Source organism: Streptopelia decaocto (genome assembly GCF_964273445.1).
Source record: "Streptopelia decaocto genome assembly, chromosome: 2".
NCBI classification, from domain to species: domain Eukaryota; kingdom Metazoa; phylum Chordata; class Aves; order Columbiformes; family Columbidae; genus Streptopelia; species Streptopelia decaocto.
This window is the reverse complement of record NC_138655.1, coordinates 123180208-123197953: the sequence shown is the minus strand read 5'-3', so window position 1 is coordinate 123197953 and position 17746 is coordinate 123180208. Positions and strand designations below refer to the sequence as shown.

The 17746-nt window shown below is 39.2% G+C and overlaps 1 protein-coding gene across 2 annotated transcripts in view; it reads right to left on the bottom strand.

Annotated features, from left to right (window-relative positions):
* The window catches only part of THRB (thyroid hormone receptor beta), a 162790-nt gene that overhangs the window by 40183 nt on the left and 104861 nt on the right, over positions 1-17746 (bottom strand). For both annotated transcript variants that reach the window (XM_082045974.1, XM_082045975.1), the window contains exon 3: positions 11937-12001. In XM_082045974.1, coding sequence (XP_081902100.1) covers positions 11937-11943 — 7 coding nt within the window. In that variant the 5' untranslated portion in view covers positions 11944-12001. The remainder of the gene's footprint in view (positions 1-11936; positions 12002-17746) is intronic.

The following is a 17746-nucleotide window of genomic DNA, read 5'->3' as shown; positions in this document are numbered from 1 at the left end:
AATTTGCAGTCACCTACTTCTGGCTTTATAGATGTGCTCTTGGTTCAGACTTGGTTTTCCTAGTAAAAGCTATCTCTAAATGCAGGTAATATGGCAGGAGAATACCACTTGTAGGAGGACAATTAGATTTAAAATAGAATAGTGAAAGTAACCCAGAAAATACTAGGAATTTTTTAAAAAAATAAAAGAACAGAATATATATATATATATATATATATATATATATATATATATATATATATATATATTTTTTTTTTCATACTTGGAATACTTCTCTATCTTCTAGACTTAATAATACATTTAAGCTCAAAGGGAGAGACGGGGTAAGACCCTCTGGGAGCTGCACAGAACTTCCCTGTAAGATCTGACCCAAACTTGGCCACTTCACTCTCCTTGGCACGAGAGGAGCTGCGCACTACAACCCACCCTTCCACAAGGCTTGGTGTAACCTCAGACACCCTTCAGTACATGGCTACTCTCCTCTTCCTTCTCTTCCTTCAACTTCTAGTTGTCTCCCTGCATGGATAATGTTGTATCTTTATGTAAACGCAAGAGTCAGGCATATGCAATATATATTTTTAAAATAGGTATTTCTATAATTCATAAAGAGGTACTTCTCTGTTTTGTTGATTTCTTGAGCAGACCACTGACCCCACACAATTCTTGACCTTGTTTGAAAAAGTTGGTTATATTCTTAGTTACTCAGTTCTTGCTATTAGTCCTGGAAGTTAGGCCAGTGATTCCTTATTCGGGGTGTTCAATCTTGTTAGACAAAATTTTCTATATCATTTTCCCAAGTTTATCTTTGGTATTAAAGGTCACCTTTGCTGTCATTTAGCCTATGAGGATTTGCCTTACCTTTGATTTTAATTAAAAAATATACACTCACTGCAATGTTAAAACTTTTGTTGCGCAAGGCTTCAAAGAGGATGTCACACAAGGTTTACAATTTTTTAACTTTAGCAAGGAATTCTAAAGCCCTCCTTAAAGTAAAAAATAAAATTTAAACCTGTTTTTCACTTTCTGTGTTTACAAAGCAGCTGTGGGATTTTTAAAAATGATTTTAGATCCATTTCAACTATGAGAAGAAACAGATTGTATTACAGCTTCCATCATTTGGAATTTGCCAAGGTGAAACTTACAAATGTTAACTCAGCATCAAGTAATTTTATCTTTTCTTATCTTTTTAGTTCCCTCTGAAATTTGTCTCACTATTCTAACTCTTATGCTAGCTACAGTTTATTTAATTTCACAAATTCCTTTCAGACACCAGGGACATTTTACATTCTATGCCAGACAATTATTAAGTTGGAAGGAACCACCACTGAGGCAGTCTCATTTAGTTTCCTTTTCTTATACCTTCTGTACTGTGGTGCAGCAGATATGTATGCCCTTAACTACCATTCAGCTTATTAAAATATTAAATTACAGCTTCACTACAGGACTACATTATTTATTCTCCTTTTGTTTTAACATATCTTGCCTGCATTTCTGCAAAGCTTTTTTCTTTCTTGTATTTTTTTCCTTTTCTTTCTTCTTTCTTTTCTTTTCTTTTTTCTTTTCTTTTCTTTTCTTTTCTTTTCTTTTCTTTTCTTTTCTTTTCTTTTCTTTTCTTTTCTTTTCTTTTCTTTTCTCTTTTTCTTTTCTTTTTCTTTTTCTTTTCTTTTCTTTTCTTTTCTTTTCTTTTCTTTTCTTTTCTTTTCTTTTCTTTTCTTTTCTTTTCTTTTCTTTTCTTTTCTTTTCTTTTCTTTTCTTTTCTTTTCTTTTCTTTTCTTTTCTTTTCTTTTCTTTTCTCTTTTCCTTTTCTTTTTCTTTTTCTTTTCTTTTTTCTCCTCTCCTCTCCTCTCCTCTCCTCTCCTCTCCTCTCCTCTCCTCTCCTCTCCTCTCCTCTCCTCTCCTCTCCTCTCCTCTCCTCTCCTCTCCTCTCCTCTCCTCTCCTCTCCTCTCCTCTCTTATTTTCTCAACAGAGAATGCAGTTTAAATCTCCTACATCTGTTCTTGGTTTTGTCAAACCAAAACCCTTGATAAATGATGATAATGTAATTTTGTCTGAGCTCCCTAATTGTAAGAGAAGCATCTCTCTCCCTCTCTCTAGCTACCATTAAAATGGCTATAATCAAGGCAGAAAGCAGTACAGCCTACTGGGATGAATCATGACTAAAAACACAGGCCCCATTCCAGAGTAAATTGGGACTAATAAGAAGGGCCTAGAGCTGTTCTTGTCAACATAAGTAAAGGAATCATCAAGTAATTTCAGAGACAGAAAAGCAATAACTGGCATCTGAGCAGTCAACAGTTCAAAAGACCTCCTCCATCTCCCATCAGAGTGTCATTTAAGGTAAGTTTGTTTTATGGAAGCAGAAAAGTTTTAGCAGATGAAGTTCCCATTGAACTAAACTAAAAGGACAGGTGAAGAGAATCCCTCAAAAATTGTTTATTACAGGCCAAGACCAAGACTCCTAATGGGTAATTGTGGAGGTTGTCAGATATGCAGTGTTATCTGAATGCCAGTATATAAAGGACTATAACAACAATGGAACAATTAATTTGTTTTCATCTCAGTTAAATGCTTTTTCTTCTACTTCACTACTAGTATCTGCCAACAATAGTAAAGGAAGATTCTTTAGTACAACTCAAGAGAAGGGAGTCACAACTTGTTTCTTCCAAAAAGACATGAGGTGGTAGCTGTGCAACCAGGAGGGCAGCGTTTCTTGCTGGAATGAGCTGTGCACCCATCCTGAACTTCGACAAAAGCTCAGGGTGCACAGCAGAGGACCACAAAGCACACTGAAAAGCCCGTCTGTTCCTCCTGCTCACCACAACAGCCCTAGAGGCACCGCATCAAATCCTCCCTGCCATTCCCTGAGAGATACACCCATTTCCCCAGCTTGGGATCTGCCCTGTTCCACCCAAGGCTGGCATGTGTATCACCGTTATTACTGGCATTTGTATCATGATTATTATTGCAGCTTCATACAGTGGTAGCTCAAATCAACAGCTAGGTCCATAGGTGATGAAAGCTGCTGTGTGACCACACAAGTCATCAGAGTCTACATCCCTCATGGTTTTTTTGGGGGGGGTGCAAACATTTTTTTTTCACCCTCAGCAACGGGCTCTCACTTAGTTTCAAGGCAAAAGGTACATCAGCAGTTCTGGGACGTCAGAGGATTGCTATTTTTACAGTTACAAAGACACTTCCTCTCACAACAAGAAGTTATTTTACATTCCAAAACTGCTCACAGCCTGCAGCTGTTTCAACTTGTAGCTGATCAAAATAGTAGCAGTAGGTGAATACATTAGCAGTCTCTGAATTGTCATTACGTTACTTGATTGCAAAACAAAAGTGATTCTTCTACAAAGTGTTACCTCCTCCCATATTTGCAGTTTACTGAAAACAGAGCAGCAAGGGCAACAGCACTTTACTGGTTTTTGGTTTTGTTTTTTTTTTCAAATGTTGAAGTATGCAAGCATCTAAGGACATTGAAGTGGGTTGGCTTCAGAGGGATCAACTAAGGCAAATGTAATCAGGATTAGGACTGAGGGGTGCACAGTAGGTGGATCAAGCAGCCGAGCTTTGTATGGACCCAGTCTGATAAGACCAGATGATTTTTACTTAATGACTAAAGAAAAAAAAAAAAAAAAAGGCAAGTGAGCTACAATTAAAGGACATTATCCCCGCAAAATTAAGAACCAATTCACCCCTTGTACAAGCATTTTAAAGGACACAAAGGCAACTTTAAGTAAAAGCATGTAAAGTTTTCATGTGTGTTTGTGCTGAGGATGATAAAACTATCTGTGCCGGACAAGGCTAAGCTCTCATTTTTTCTCACTAATATTGCAGTCAATTCACAGTATTCTATTTTCTTTCCTCTATTTTGCTTCTCCTCTTCTCATCTCCTTTCCTCTTTCCCTTCCTTCTCTTTCTCCCAAATAACACCATAGCATTTTCTTCTTATTCTTCCTTATCAAACAAGGAAACATTATCGGTTGAGTTTCCCAGCTTTTAAATTAGGTTCATGTATTCCTTGAACAAGCAGAAGGATGGAGCACAGCAATACAGACTAGCCAGATTCTTTACAAATAGGCAAATGATGCTTTTCGCGTAATGTGCTAAATAAAATCTTTAAGAACATGTGCTTCTTTTCTAAATTTTTAAATGTAAAATTGACTGTGATGACAAGAAAAAAAGCATACAAGGAGAGAAAGGGGCTGTGATTAGCAGGTGGAACTGTTCATGTCTACTGAAACCACTCGGTGGCTTCCAGCATTTCAGAAACACATGTGTCTATGTGTGGAAGCAAACAGAGCCAGGATTCTTTAATCCAGGACTGTTGTACTGTTACTTGCTTTAACAGAGCCAATATAAATGTAAAACATTTAAATATTAATTTTAGAATATGTCTTTCAATATAAATTAAATTTCAACATTTTCAAACGATCTTTTGAACAAAGCTTAGATCAACATGAAAGTAGAGTGTGCAGCTATTACAATAAACTTGGTAAAGAGTTTTCAATGTGTAAGAAAAGGTAACATTACTAAACTTGTAATATACAGTGTAATAGCTTTAGCATTGTTCTTGCTGACAGTATCTTAATGAGCTCCTCAGTGTGAACCAGTGTAATCGCTTTTTAAAAACACACTGAATTTCTATTAAGTATTTAAGTAATACTAGACATATACTTATGTCATCAAGAACCTGGGCTTGACATTATGCTCAAATTTCTAAACGTAAGAAAAAAATAATCAGAGGAAAAGAATATCCAGAAGAACGTGACAGCTCAACTGTAAGTTAACCAGAGGCAGGTTCTGAACGCAGAGAGGCAAATGGTTCAGGGTTTTGGTTTGTAAAGGGCCACCTGAAATGCTCAAATGCTCTCCTTAGAGAAATGAACAGGAGTTGTGTACCCGAATATGGAATCTTGTGACAGCTACAGATACAATAAAAATACTGAAAGAAACTAATGACCAAAGCTATATGGGACCAATCAGTGATATAGAATGTAAGTAGAAAGGTGATCACAGAATCACACACAGAATCACAGATGTTAACCCATACAGCCACATAGACACTAAGTGCATTTGATCTTCACGTAGTTCTGCAAAAGTGGGAGGAGTTGGGTTTGTTTTTTTTCATCTGAGACCAAGGTATACCTGAGCAGCTCTGGTCAAACCACAGGGCTCGCCTGGTTACTGTTCTCCAACAGAAGCCATAGGTGGATACCCAGAGAGGAGTAAGAACAAAGCAAGCATGTGTGAGTTCTGTTCCACTAACAGTCTCCCGATTCAGGAGTTCCAGTATCTCTCTCTGTTTTATGTCCAGAACCACCTCACTCTGTTTCTTTTAAACCAAGATTGATTTGATGTCCAACAGACAGCAATGCACCTCCCCAGGACTCATTTTGCAGACCATTGCTTGTGTCAATATGGGAATGTTAATGGATTTTTACTGTCTTCACATTATGTTAGGCAATTCTTTCAATGCCTGGGAACCTACTAAAATAGAAGTGAGAAGCCAAAACACCATTTCCAGATTACATATCAAAATACTATAAAACAGATCTCTAAAAATGCGTAAATTAAAGTTAAACCATTTGGGAAATCACTCAAATCACTTCCACAATCACTTCAAATCACTACCACCGTTTTGTAAAACCTTGGCTCTGGGCACTGCTTTCACCATGAGCTTTCAAACCAATTCACATGGTCTCTCCTCAGTCCCACACTGGACTTTCCACCCCTCCCCACTGAGGACAGTATATTTGGCCCCTGCTTATTATCAGCAAGTCCTGGGGATATGTGCAAATCATTGAAGCTCACTGTTTTTTTCAAGATGATGAAACAGTTCAAGTGATTTTAGTTCTAGAATTGCTTAAAGAGAGACCCTGTATCTTGAAATAACACTTCCTGTTCAAGGACTGAGGTTTGAGCAATAGTCAGGTAAACAAACAAACAAAAAGTGGTACAAAAACTTGCAATCTTGACAAATATATAACTTGTGAGAGCCAAAACCCAACAAATAAACACATAAAGTTTGCCCAAATAATGCAAAGGCTTCTTCAAAAAGAAAGAAAAACTGGGATATGAGGAGATAGTTTGTTGAAACTTGAAATAAACTGAAGCTTGGTACAGGTCTAAACAGTTTTCATACATGTGATCACATACATAACAAAGCAGATCTGAAAGTCTGGCCTTCATGTTTTGCAACCTTTAAATATTTCCTTAAATGTTTGCCTTCTTTTTATGACAAACACTGTAGCAAACCTGATGCTTTTAAAGAACACCATCAGAAATGCATTTAGGGAATGTAAAAGGTATTTTGTTTATACAGAAATAACTGGAAAAATGCCTGATTGGATAGTAGCTTTCCTATAGCTCATCAACAGCTTTATATTTGGCACAAAAAAAAAAATCACCGTCCTCTCTACATATAGGACTGTATATCAAGGAAAAGTAGTGTAAGTTCATTGCTCCGACATCCAGCCATCAGAAGAACTGAGCGGCATCTGTGCTCAGGCTTAGGAAGAACATGAAATGGCAGGTTGCAACTCCTGTGCCAAGCACAGGCAAGTGTTTTATTTTATAGGCCAATGGAGAATACTTAGGATAAAAACCACAAGGACTTTTTGGGTTCTTTAATTAACTATTTTTGCTTGTGAAATTAACAACCAAGTTTTTACATTGGCAACAGTATGCACTCCTAACTGATGGCAGCAGTAAAACCCAGTGCTACACAGGCTAAGAATGACGCTCAAAATTTCAAACACAACAGTCTGCCCCCATCAGAAATAAATTTCAGAAAGATAAGTTAATAAAAGGAAGCATCTCTATTAAAAGAAAAAAATGCAACAACCTACTGTAGAAAGGGACTAAGTATACTGATGGATTATTGAAAAAAAATATAAAAGGAAAAAATATCAGCACTAACATGAGGAAGCATACTTAAGAAACGGCTAGCAGATGTTGCAAAGCTAAAAAACCACACGTTTGTTTTCTCTATTCCTTGTGAAATCTAACCAGATTTTTATTTTATTTTATTTTATTTTATTTTATTTTATTTTATTTTATTTTATTTTATTTTATTTTATTTTATTTTATTTTATTTTATTTTTAAATGTGTGTATCTCATCTGGAAATACAGCAGGTATCCCTGAGTTGTAAATATTAAACTTACACACCTTTAGAAACACATAGATACAAGATCTTCATGTTTCAACTAAAGAAAAAACCAACTCTTTAGAGAGCCTTTTTTTCCTCCCATGATGGGAAAGAAAACCCCAACACATTATTAAAGAAATGCATAAAAAATTCAAACATTACAAAATGTTATACAGACTACTCACCTTTTGAAACTTTTGGTTTTATATAGCACTTTCAGTAAGCACTTTTAAAAACAAAAAAGTTAAAATTAAACCAGAATGTCTGTAACCTAGAACTTACCAAGTGTGATATTTTTAACTGCATATTCAAAAAATATGCTTCTAAGTAATAAGAGCCATCACGGAGTGATTCATATCTTCATGCAAAAACATCCCACAATATAAATCTTGTTAACCTTTTGAAAATCCCCAAAAGCTCATTACAAAGCTGCTGAATCCTGGCATAATAAAACCTTATATTAAAGTATTTACTGTCCTTCTAAAAAGTCCATTACTTAAAAGAATAATACACTTGAATTAGTCGGATTTTATCATGGTCTGGCAGACGAGGAGTGTCAGACAGTGATATATGTCAAGTTAAATTATCTAGCAAAATCATTATAGAAATTCAGGAGAAATAATGTCTCAACTGATGTTAGACAATAAACTATTTTCCATTTGAATTAATGGCAAGTTTACAAGTTAATAAGCATTACTGTTAAAAGATGCATGAAGGAAAGGTGGTACCTTTCCTGTCCTATCACTTCTCCCAGTTCTTGGAAACTACACACAACACCCTTGGAGACACTGGGTTTCAAATGGGTTTGTTGCACAAAAGCGGATTAATTTTCTTCTCCAAATGAGTGACCTGTTACAAGAAATACTGCATATTAAATTCTACTTTCTGAAAATATGCATTTATGACATTTAAATTATATTCCCTAATGTGAGCACTTAATTTTATTATAATTCCTATCTTGACCTAACTTGATAGTCATTACTAAATAGAACAGTGTGAATATTTGAGCGTAGAAGCACAATGTCTGCGTCAAATATGAAACTCCAAATAAAAGCAGAGTAAAGTCCTGGCCTTACTGAGGTCAGTGAAAGAGCTGCTGGAGACTTCATTGATCCAGCTATTACGTTCTTTACATTCCATTTTCATCTGCCATGAAGGTGAAATTAAAGAGATCTACTGTATTCTACAAATACTATTTTCTGGTTTTTATAACCCATTCTTGAATTCTCACTCCAGTAAACAAAGTACGATGAAGATCTGTCTCAGGGCTTGGCCTGCAGTTTGGGAGAAAATGTACAGAAGGAGCCTTCAGTGATAGAATATTGCCAGTGAATAAAGATTATTGCCAGTGAATAGTGATGCTAAAGCCAGAACCTTCACTACAGTATCTAAACGGCAAGAATATTTTAATGAACTATGCTACATACTTACTTGAAAGTACTATCTTATCAATGAGAAAATAATACTTTCTAACTTCTTAATTTTTCTATTCTATTGTGCAAATGTATAGCAGAAAGACTTGTAGTTATTGCTAAAGATAGTAATAATTCGTAAAATAATTTTTTTTCCAGGTATTACTCTGTGGACAGTAATTGATGGTGTCAATTGTAAAGCTGCTGTGAACTATAGGGGGAGCACCCAATTAGTCCCTTTTCCCACTTATTTCTATTGAAAAAAAACCCCAAACATATTTTACTTACATTCCCTAAATATATTTTTATATTTTTCTTTAAAAGCATCAGATCTGCTGCAGCCTTCATCATAAAAAAAAAACAAATGTTTAAAAAAAAAATCAGGTTTCAAAACAGGAAAGCTAAACTTTCAGAATTGCTTTGTTACACTTACGTGTGTTATCACTCATCTGAAAACCACTTGTTTTCAGGATGTACTGAGTTTCAGTTTATGAGAACAAAATGCATCTGTCTCAGACTTAATACCCCACTGCAAGACACACTATGCCAAGCTCTCCCTCTCCAGAAGCATCCCGTTATCTCAACGTTCGGTCATCATCTGAGTTATGTGCACATAAAACTGGTAAAGCAAGTTTTGACACTCAGAACTGGCAGAACTGCAAAAGTATACTGTAAAACTGTGTCTGCAAAACCTGCAGGTCCAGCTTTTCACTCGTCAGCTTCTAATGTCCCAATATTAGGTGTTCATTAACTCCACCTGTACTGCTGTGTGAACTCCATTTTGACTATGTTCTAAGAAAAAGCAAAAGTAGTTTGGACTCCATTAACTCAACATTTGCCCTTCAGTTCATCTTTCTGCATGCAAAAATTGTACCTGGTGCATTCATTTTGCTTTTTATTTTTCACTTTATTCACTTTGAAGTAAGGGCTTCTACACTTGTGAAATCTTTCCATGTTACCCATAACTTTGAAGTTCCCAAAATAATTTTGGAAAATTTGAACTCTCTCTCTATTAAAAGCTATAAGCGCATACAATTACAGATGTGTGCCATAAAATAATCACACCAGTATGTGTTTTTAAAACTGGAATGTCAAAATATTCAAAATATTTTTCCTATGGTAACTGCAAAATGTAGTAAAGCCTAGCTTTACTACCAAAGGCCAAATGCTACAATCTTCTGTCAGAAAAACTCCTCTAGACTGCACTAGAAACTGAAGGCTTTTGGGTAGTGCCTATGAGAGGATAATTCTTACTACAGTAAGAATGTAACATATGGGCAGAGAAATTATCTATCAAAAAATCAGAATAATACAGCCTATTATTTTAGGCAACTGGTTTGGTTTTGGATTAAATTCTGCTTTCACATTCCAGTGACTCAGTAACAGAATCTAAGTTTTCATTTTCATTCATTAGGAAAGGAGTCCTGTCTGGCTCTGGATGGTGGTATTTATGCAGTTTTTATAGAGTTTGAAAGATTTTTCTTTCACCCATGCTTCTTTTCACATTCACACTCATGTAGGGAATTTCATTCCTATAATGAGAAACAGAAAATATAAACTGCTCATAATGAAATGTGTTGGTCATCCACAGCTGTACCAACAGTCATCTTGTGCAATGAACCTTTTTCTTCTTTTTTGCCTGGCAATTATTTTCCTTGCACATATTTGTTCTGCCCGCTTATTTCAAAAGAAATGTAGGTCCTTCCAATTAAGCTTTGTGTTTCACTGAGCTTAGCAGAGCTTCCCTGCCAGGGGGAGGTCCAGGGAGACAGGTCTGGTTAGAGTGCTAGTGGGAATTCTTCATAAACACCCCCTCCACGGGAAGCTACTCCCCAAACAGATACAGTGAGGATAAAGGGAGGATACTGCATTTCCTTCCCCATCTCTTGCCATCACATAGCACAAGCTTCTAATTGCTCCCTCCAAAACCACAGCAAAATCAAGTCCTGTAGTAAAAGGTCAAACCCACAGTTTAACATGAGACAGAAGAGAGCATGACAGAGAGCTGGAGAGACTGAGTTATAAGTCAATGCTTTAAAATCTTACAAAACAGGTATTTGCCAAATGAAATCATCATGCCTAGAATGCCTGCAGAAGAATGCAAAAACACTCTAGCGGGTCCTGCCAACGTAGCCTAAGGATACTAACTCCTTCCTGATCCTTGTGTGGTGGTGACGCTCATCCAGAGCCTGACACACCAACCACTTCATTCCACGAGAAGCCCTGATGCCCTCTGCCTCCATCTCATATTCATCTGCGACTAACCTCCACTTCAACAGACAGCAAAGAAGCCCTAAAAACAGAACTCAAAATGGCACATCTTTGCATATTATCAAATAATACATTTTACTTTGAAGGCATGCATTTAAACAATACTTTGTTTCTTGCCGTGAATTTTACCCTCCACCTCATATCTAGGACCCTAAACTTAAAAGACCAGCTTTGCTGGTGAAGGCAGCTGCTGCCCCTTGCTGGCCAATACAAAAGGATGGGAGCCTTCTAGGGGAAAGGATATTTGATCTGCCCAGTCAGTAAAAATAAACTGTCCCTTGAGCATTACACCAGGATTCAGTCTTGTTTGTTATGATTGTCCCTATGTAGCACATGCTGCATTTTCCAAACAGGCTTTTAAAAGGTCCCATTTATGGCACTCGGCTCTTGAAGTATGTGCTGACAAACAGTATCAGCAGAACATTTTCCTTTCTTACGCAATTTGAAGAATACTAAACCAAATTCTCGAAGTCTGACATTTTCCGTCTTTCTACATGATCTCCACATAATACGTACAGCTTTTCAGACACTCTCTTCTGGAATTAGAATATATGGGGTTTTCAACACATCTAACTTATATACAGCCTTCAAATGCTTTGCAACTGGCATGGATAAAGACGGTTAAGCGAACTTAAAATGGCTAATGGCCATTTCAACTCTGGATCTTCAGCCCACCTGCAGACCTAGCCAATTTTTATCTGGAGAGTACTTGGCAATCTATGTAAAATGAATCTGACAGTCTCACTTTGAACCTCAGGGGACATGTCCATGTTACAAAATAACTTAGGCCAACGTACTCAGCAGAAGCTGTCACTGTACCGGCAGTTTCAGTAGACATGTTGAAGCGGGAATGTCCATCTGGAACAAAACACAACTTTGTTTCTCAAGAAAAAACAAGAAGGATGAAAGTTTCAGTGGAAAAATGCTGAGGAAGATTACTGTGTGTCCCACAACTCTATGCTCTGGGTGTAGATTTTAATTCCCAGCACTACTGCATTCAGAACTTGTTAAAGTGGTATTTTGCAGTAAACACTTAATAATAATCACTCCAGCAAAGCAAGAAATATTGCATAGATGCTCTTATGAAATATCATTACCTGACATACTGCTGGGAGTTATGGATATGTAATCATTCTCGTTCTTCTTCCGTTACCAACGTCACCTGCCAAAATAGGGAAAAAAACCCCATGTAACACATCCATAAATGCAAACCTACAGAATACCATTAACATTTAAACAGGATGGAACATTTTGGGTCTTGGATACCACGGTCCATGTTCGATGGCTCAACACATTAAATTCAGTACACCTTGCTTAAATGTATGAGGCAATGAATGCAAGTCATGTCCAAAACCTGGGAGACTGGAGGAGCTGTGGATAACAGGGATTTGGAAGCAAGGTCAAAAAGCTGCTGGCTACTGATGCAGAAAAAAAAAAATGCCTCTGCTCACTTCATGGAACACTTTCCCTCATTTTTTTGCAGAGGTTCCCTTAGGTCTAATATGTAACTTTAGGAGTGAACTGGTTTTTATCGTACAGTTTTTAATGATATATCCTTATTACTCTCAGGTTCAGTAAGAACAGAGGATTCAAAGGAATTAAAAATTCTCTGTCTACAGTTGTACCAGTTCTTCACTCATTTTAAACTCAGAAGTCTACACACTTTTATAAAGTTTTGAGATGCAAATAGTAATTTTATTCATTTGGTAGAAAACTAATTTATATGTACTTATTACTTCACTTTTGAACAATGGCATCTTCTGTTTTATCAAGGAGATAACTGCTGCCATAAGGAACTGGACTGGGCACCCTAAAGTTGTGGTTTTAATATTTATATTGCCTCCTTTGTTCAGATGTCCATACATACATACTGACACAATAACTATAGTCCTTTTCTGTTTGGTATCACAGACCAAAGCCCTGCAAGCTAATTTTATGTCAGGAAATAAAGTCACTAATACCAGCTACAGCATCATCCTCCAGCAGTATTTGTATTTATACTCGCTATGACATTTTTCAAACAGAGAAATCACAGCCAATGTGCCCTTTTTCAGCCATCTCACCCCAAAACACAGTGCCCAGCTGGATGATCCCAAACTGCTGCCTAGTTTAAGCATCAACAATCCAATCCGAGTGGAGACAACCCTAAAGGCATTAGTCCAGAACAGAAACAAGATTTCATTGGAATTTTTAAATAAGACAACTGAGGCCTACAACTGACCCCACAAATGCCAGTAGAAAACCAGCCTGGGATCAGCCACACTCTCTTGGTCATAAGGAAAGATGTATGTTATAATAATATATATATAATAACATGTATGTTTAGTGCTAGGGTTAGGTTATGGTTGGACTCGATGACGTGAGGGTTCCTTCCAACTGAAAGGATTCTATGATTCTATAATGTATATAATGTTAGCATGCAAGTGACATTTTACAGGGGAAGCAGAACCTCTCCTGATTGACATCTTACATTAAGAAACTGTCCTTTAATCTTTGTTAATGAACTCTCAGGTTTTATTTCTCTTTGTCCATTCAGAGCCACAGCCTTGTCTGTATTTTCTCTCGGCCTCACACGGGGAGCAATTCCCTTCCTTGTCATGGAAACGAACACCCTCCAACAGCAGGCAGAAAGGACACGGAGCACATCTGCTCCGTATAGGCACAGACTGCACCGCTAGTATGAGAAAGCAGCTGAACCGCAGCAACCGCATGTACCGTGTAATTAATGTATCTGGGACGCAGCTTCACCTGAGCTCACCACCCCGTCCCGCCCCAGCGCTACACCGGCGAGGGATGAACACCCTCCCGGGAGCTGAGACACCTGAGACTTCAGAGTCAGCCCCCGCAGGCTCCACAAACCCTCTCACAAGCAGCCCCCGTCCCCTGTCCCCCCCCCGGACCGACCCCGCGGGGCCGCGCAGTGCGGTGCGGCGGCTCCCCCTGGCGGCTCCGCGGGAGCAGCCCGGAGGGAAGAGTCCCGTCCACGCCCCCCCCCCGCCGTCCGCACTGCAGTACCGGGCCGGGGGGGTTGGGAATGTCTTCCCATGCAAATCTCCACCTTCTGAATTAACAGCTCCATTATCTCCTCCGTAATGTGTTCGCTATCTTTGTCATCACTTCATGCCTCATTACATTAGCCGGGCATGTCTGGTAAATCTTTAAATTAATTGCAATTCCAAGGTTCAGAATTGCTTCGGGATCCAACAAAACAGAACAAAACACACCCCCGCACCAAAAAGAAAAAAGAACAACCAAACAACACAACCCCTGCCCCAAACAACAAAAACCAAACCAAAACAAAAACCCACACAAAACAAACACCCCCCAAAAAAAAACAAACAAAAAAAAACTAACCAACCAAAAAAACCCCAACAACAACAACAACAACAACAACAAAAACCACAAAAAAAACAAAAACAACACACACACATAAAAGGGGGAAAAAAAACCACCCCATCATGTTTACTGTATTTGTAAAGCAAGTGCAAAGTAAAGCCTACTGGAAGTTTTACAGAGGGAACTGGTAAAATATCCTCCAGCACACACATTGCAATGTATTTTTATCTCCTTGTCTTTTGTTCCAAGCAAACCACCCAAGAGACTTCGCCTGGGCTCTTCTCAGAGAAGACGGTATCTCCTTGAACTCTTTAGGGAAAAGAAAATACTCTGCTTGATATTTGTCATGTACAAACAACCCAGCCAGAGATGACAGCACAAGACCTTTCTTCTGCTACTGACATCTTGTGGAACTTCAAAATCCTTCACAGTCTGTCAATCAAGAGATTCAAGAGGATACAAATTTAGATCAGGCCTTCAATTAAAATCAGACTCTGAACCACCCCACCATGTCATGGGACCCTGTGAACCTCAACAATAAGACATTTCCCAGAATTTAATTGTGGTTTGGTGACTCAGTGACACACAAGTGCTCTTGAAGTAAACAATTGAGTGGTTTAAATAAAAATTCTGCCCCTCCTGTAAATAATTAGTTACTAATCCTTAAATTATTGGGTTTGCGCCAGTCTATTAAAAAGGAGAAATACAAAGTTCTTCAATGAATTCTGTATAAAGAGAAAAATTCTAGCTATCCTGGGAGTTTTGCCATTTTCCCTGATGAGACTAGGACTTGGCATGAAGGCAGCTGTCACTTGTGTAAAAAAACTAATTACGAAATGACTGTAGGAAAAGATAGTCTTTTGTTTAAAGCATTACACTAATGTATCTGGCTTTGGCACAGCCTTCCTGCATCCCACAGTTTAAAATGGAGAGTGTGTGCCGTCTTTTTCTCTTCATACTCGCCTAGAAAATAAGTTTCTCAGGGCAGGTCTTGCTGTTGCAGTGGGAATGTACAGCATCTCATGCATCTAGCATCTCCACTAAGCTGATTTATTAACTGCCAAAAGATATACCGTAAATGAGCCCATGTGTAATTCCTGCTTTGTACCTGATGGTGATTTTAATAATCATTCCAAATGTATCAGAAATGTTTTCAAAAGGATGCTTTTATCCTGCACTTTATATGCCATAAGAGATTTTCTATTTTTCCTCTAAGGAAAGTGGCGCATGGGTGGAATAGTGGAAGTACAGAACTATTTATCCATTCTGGCACCCAAAACCTTGGCTGTCTTCTGAAGGCCCAGCATGGCTGCTACTTTACATGAGCAAGAAGAATAAGTGGTGTCTACAATAATTACAGCAGGTTCCTCTTGAAGGCATAGATGCGGAAGATGCTGGAGGAAATCAGATTCTTTTTCAGAGTTTACAACTAAAAAGTAGGTGAACAGACACAAATGGGAAGGAGGTGGATGAGTCACAGGAGAAGCTCTGCCGCATCAGGCCAAAAATGACTGGGACTCTTCATGGAAACTGCAGAATAAGTTGCCAAAAGTGACACAATTTTCATGGTTAAGCTTTGCTAACATCACAGGAAGCAGGCTTCATTAGATTATCTTCTGTGCGTTGAGCGCTCATTTGCCCACAAAGAGCTTGCTGAGGTCTCATGGCTTTGACTCACAAGCCCTGAGCAGGCAGCGCTAACTTGAGAGGTTGCTGTCTCACATCCCGCGTGATCAGCCCGCCGGAGAGTGGAGGCAGCAGACCAGGCAGCGTGCTCTTCCTCCATCACTCAAGTTCAACCCCACTTTTTTTTTTTTTCTGTTTGTTTTGTTTTAGCTGCTCCTCACGTTCACACTGGATATCTCAAATAAAAGTAGCAAAATGCTCATTCTATTCTGATACTGAGTTGTGTTTTGGATCTATGGTCCTGCATCAGGAAAAGAATATTCCTATTTTGCCCAAAATCAAGAAAGACATCTTTGGGTTCTTAATCTCCACTGGTCTGACAAAGTCATATTCAGAATTAATTCTCAGGCTTCATTCTCCAATCTAGAAACACTGTCAAGCCATATTGCCAGTTACTGCACTTACTTTCTTTTCCCATAACGAAAGGCAATTAACCAATTAACATTAATCACTGTGGTTAAGCATTCTCGCATCCTCACAAAGTGCCTCCTCCTTCACACAAATGCATTGGATTAACCAATGGGTATGAAAAAGGGTCGCACTGCTCAGGGATCATAGAATCACACAACAGTATGGGTTGGAAGGGACATTCAAAGGTCATCTAGTCCAACCCTAGGCAGGTGTTTTTAATCTTATTCTGTTGCTTCTGGTTTAGGTGGTGGTTGTGCCTCCCCTTGAGGCAAGGGGCACAGTAATTTCATGGTTTGAATCCCAGTCCCTGTCCGTATCATGAACCGAATGCTTCCTGGTGAGTCTCAGGCTTCTCTTCCCACTCAGCAAGCAGCTGCCCCAGGCAGCACCAGGGACCAGCACTGCTGCCTCCTGTCTCTTCTCAAGGCAGGAACGGGTGGGAAGAAGGATTCTGCACCTTTCAGAAGCACTGACAAGCCACCCAGCTACTTGCTCCTCACCAGACCACTCCCTGACATGCCCTTTTCAGAGGGGCAACCACGAGGCGACCTGGCTCATCTGCACAAGTCCCTCCTGTAACCCTACCTGCAACGCCAGATACCTATCTCTGGCTCATCTCCGGCACCCTTATACAACACTCTTACACAACACTCACTGTTTCTGGCTCACTGGGAGCTGGGCTGCCTCCAAGGAGAAAAGCTTTGTGCTGAGAGGAGGGGAGGACTGCTCACAGACCTGGGGGCAGGTGCAAGCCCACCCAGGTCCTGGGATGTAGTGGGGAGCAGGGGAGGGTGCAGAGCGGGAGAGCAGAGCACACAGGTTTTGTAATGGGGTGCAGGAGAAAGCTCTGGCACAATCAGACTGAATGGATGAGGGATGCTGGACCCTCATGCTCTGCCCTGCCACAAGTTATAGCACTTTTTGTTTTTCTTGGGGGATCCCACCCCCTTGGCTGGGGGATGATGAATTACTGGATGTGTTGTCTGAATATTTTGTTCTGGAAGCTCCCTCTGCAAAAATTGCTTTCACTTTTACCTTCATCTTTAGTGAAGCGTTTTGTCCAGCGTAGGGCAACGAAGATGATTAAGGGAGTGGAGCACCTCCCTTATGAAGAAAGGCTGAGGGAGCTGGGTCTCTTTAGTTTGGAGAAGAGGAGACTAAGGGGGGACCTTATTAATGTTTATAAATATATAAAGGGTGAGTGCCATGAGGATGGAGCCAGACTCTTCTCAGTGGCAAACAATGATAGGACAAGGGGTAATGGGATCAAGCTGGAACACAAGAGGTTCCACTTAAATTTGAGAAGAAACTTCTTCTCAGTGAGGGTGACAGAGCACTGGAACAGGCTGCCCAGGGAAGTTGTGGAGTCTCCTTCTCTGGAGACATTCAAAACCCGCCTGGACATGTTCCTGTGCGACCTCACCTAGGTGTTCCTGCTCCAGCAGGGGGATTGGACTAGATGATCTTTTGAGGT